Source organism: Triticum urartu, chromosome 7A (genome assembly GCF_056163025.1).
Source record: "Triticum urartu cultivar PI428250 chromosome 7A, HENAU_Tu73, whole genome shotgun sequence".
Classification (NCBI taxonomy): Eukaryota; Viridiplantae; Streptophyta; class Magnoliopsida; order Poales; family Poaceae; genus Triticum; species Triticum urartu.
The window spans coordinates 545785430-545788539 of record NC_141879.1 but is presented as its reverse complement, the minus strand read 5'-3'; the positions used below and the strand labels follow the sequence as shown (position 1 = coordinate 545788539).

At 50.7% G+C, this 3110-nt stretch overlaps 1 protein-coding gene across 1 annotated transcript; it reads right to left on the bottom strand.

Annotated features, from left to right (window-relative positions):
- Nucleotides 1–1306: 1306 nt before the first annotated feature.
- On the bottom strand, nucleotides 1307–2328 carry LOC125522978 (uncharacterized). The gene has a single exon (XM_048688023.2). It carries the CDS (start codon nucleotides 2243–2245, stop codon nucleotides 1541–1543), a length of 705 nt encoding a protein of 234 aa, XP_048543980.1. The 5' UTR covers nucleotides 2246–2328; the 3' UTR covers nucleotides 1307–1540.
- Between the last annotated feature and the right edge of the window lie 782 nt (nucleotides 2329–3110).

Genomic DNA, 3110 nt, shown 5'->3' with positions numbered 1-3110 from the left:
TCCGGAATGGTCCAAAGGTAAAGATTGATATATGGGATAATAGTGTTTGGTCTCCGAAAGGGTTCCGAAATTCACCGGAAGGTGTTCCGAACGAAATGTTTGGATGCGAGAACACTTTATTTGGGCCAAAGGGGAAAGCCCATGAGGCTTTTGGAAAGTGCAAAAGGGAGTTTTACGGAGACCAGAGGCTAGACGCCAGGAACCCTGGCGTCTTGGGGGTAGACGCCAGGAACCCTGGCGTCTAGCCCTAGAGTCCGAGAAGGACTCTTGCCTTTCGGGTAAAACCAACTTTGAGGAGGCTTTGCTCCAAGTTTCGACCCCAGGGCTCAATATTTAAATAGAGGGGCATCGCTAGCACCCAAGACACATCAAGAAACACCAAGCCATGTGTCGGCAACCCCGTCCCTCTAGTTTATCCTCCGTCATAGTTTCGGTTGTGCTTGGCAAAGCCCTGCGGAGATTGTTCTTCATCAACACCGTCACCACGCCGTCGTGCTGCCGGAACTCATCTACTACTTCGCCCATCTTGCTGGATCAAGAAGGCGAGGACGTCATCAAGCTGAACGCGGAGGTGCCATACGTTTGGTACTTGATCGGGATGGAACGTGAAGGTGTACGAGTACATCAACCGCGTTGATAAACGGTTCCGCTTTGCGATCTTCAAGGGTATGGAGATGCTCTCCCTTCTCGTTGCTATGCATCTTCTGGATAGATCTTGCGTGAGTGTTGGAAATTTTGAAATTGTATGCTTCATTCCCCAACACACATGACATGTCATCTCTAGATATATAAATGTATGCTTTTTTTATTCTGTAAATGCTAATTGCCTTTGTTCTTGCACGAATATGCAGTGTCCATTTATGCAGTTACACGCCAACTTTGACCAAGACTAGAATTTTGATCAAATATGTTCAGTCTATATTGATATGCAGTGTCCATTTATGCAGTTACACGCCAACTCAATTTGTCTTGTATTCGTACCATCAACATTTATAAAGTTTTTTATAGATGGGCACGCCATCAATGATATAGTGAACTGAATTAGCACTGAACTACCTACCCCTGTAACCATGCTCTGCAATGCATTTATGAGCAAATGACTGAAACAGTGGCAAATGATTGCTGCATGTGCTTACTTTGCGGCGTGCTGTCTTCACACCACATGACGCCTCGGAAACAAAAGGAACCTGAGCACATACAAACCCGCACGAGATCAATGTGCAGAACAGAATAGCCGAACGGGAAAGAAGAACTGTTTTTGTTAGGAGGAATGTGCAGAACAAAAGGTGACACTGTGACAGAAAGGTGCAGAAGAACCCTCATCAGCATTAAACATATATCAGATTCCCCGGCGCATCGCATGGCCGAACGGCACACACAACATTGGTTGGTTTAACGCTTGAGAGCTGGCTCGCCACCATGTCATTTCTTAGCAAAGATTCGGAAGCCAGATTTTGTTTGGTTATTTATTATTCATCGACTGGGCTACTAGCGCGGGAAGCAGCTCTGTGGAGCACCCGCGGCTGCGGGAGACGCCAGCCTAGCGCGCCTCTGGCACCACGGACGCCTGGCGGCGGTGGAGCGCATTCCGGGAGCGCCTGAAGGAGTCGATGCGCTGCTGCTTCAGCTGGTGGTGGAACTTGTTGATGAACTCGTCCGCGCGGGCGTCCACCTCGCTGCCGGCCTCCTGGATCTCCTCCTCCGACGCCGGCTCCTCCGCTTTCGCCACCAGGGGGCGGCCGCGCTCCGCGTCCCTCGTCGTCGCCGGCCTGCGCACCTCCACCACCTCGATGTCCTTCTTGGCCACGACGTGCGCGAACGCCGACTTGTCGCTCGCCGACTTGCGCAGCCTCGCCGGCCGCCGCGGCAGCTCGGCCTCGACGGCCGCCTCAGACATGCTCCTCTCCATGCGCGCGTGCTCGCGCTCACCCGGATTCTCCGGCTCCATCTCGAGCGCCGGCGGCTGATCGTCGGGCTGCCCCAGATCCAGTACTCCGGTCGCCGGGGCCTCAGAGGCGGGGGCGGTGAAGCGAGGCAGGTTGGGCGACCGGTGCCGGACGGCCAGGTTCCTCCTCTCGCCGTCAGCACCGGGCGCAGTCCCTTCTCCGCCCTCCGCCGGGGCCGTGGCCATGGAGGTGACGAAGATGGTGAGGACGACGAGGTTGAGCACGATGAACAGCACCCATGGGGTGAACCACCCGTGCACGGTGCTCCACAGCTCAGGGATCGCCGCCACCTCCAGCATTGCGCCGCTTCTTCTCCTTCGCCGAGTGGGGTTTGGGTTTTGGCGTTTTGGTGGAGGAGGCGGGGTTGGGGAAGGGAAGAGTGGGGCTGCTGGTTATTTAAAGGTGGGAGGAGAAGCGGACAGCCGAAGGCCAGTTTTTTTGTGTGTGTATTTCTTTTGGCTGAAAAAAGAGAGGGTTTTATCATAAGCATTGCAGTTCCCATCTTCCATTACACTATGCATGACTTTGTTCATGTCTATTTACTCCATAGACGGTGTGCAAAATAAATATGCAAATATTTAAATGGTTATTGCTCTTTTTTTATAGAAAGTTTCGATTTCTACAAACATCGAGTGGATGGTGCCACACGTGGATGTCAATCCAGGAAGTGTTCTTTCGGTGCTTGGACGGACGCAAAAAAGAAACGGCTTTTGATGTTAGAGATAACTCGACGAGAAGCGCTTGGACGGACGCAAAAAGAGAAACGACTTTTGATGTTAGAGATAACTCGACGAGAATTTTGTGGATCGATATAGCGTCATTAGTGCGGCATTTTAATGTCATGAGAGAGGGTTCCACACTGGAAAAAACGTTCTTTAGGATAGCGCATCACGTGCATGCTGGTGCCAAATGTTATTTCGGTGGCTAGACGGATGGATGGGCAGAACTTTTGTTGTGAGTTATTCCACCCGATTTTTTTCGATTAATGTAGCATTATTTGTATTTTGTAGATGAAAAGGCCACGGTGTAGGAAATGATGGATACATGTTCTCATTGTTTTAATCAACGAAAATGAAAAGTTGTATACTGTTGCAACTCAATGTGAGAAATACTAGCTGATAATGAGATTAAGATACATGTTGCGAGCGTTGTAAAAGTTACTTT

Excerpts from the sequence above, each read along its gene's own strand:
- LOC125522978 (XM_048688023.2), bottom strand. The coding sequence starts at position 2,245 with ATGCTGGAGGTGGCGGCGATCCCTGAGCTGTGGAGCACCGTGCACGGG.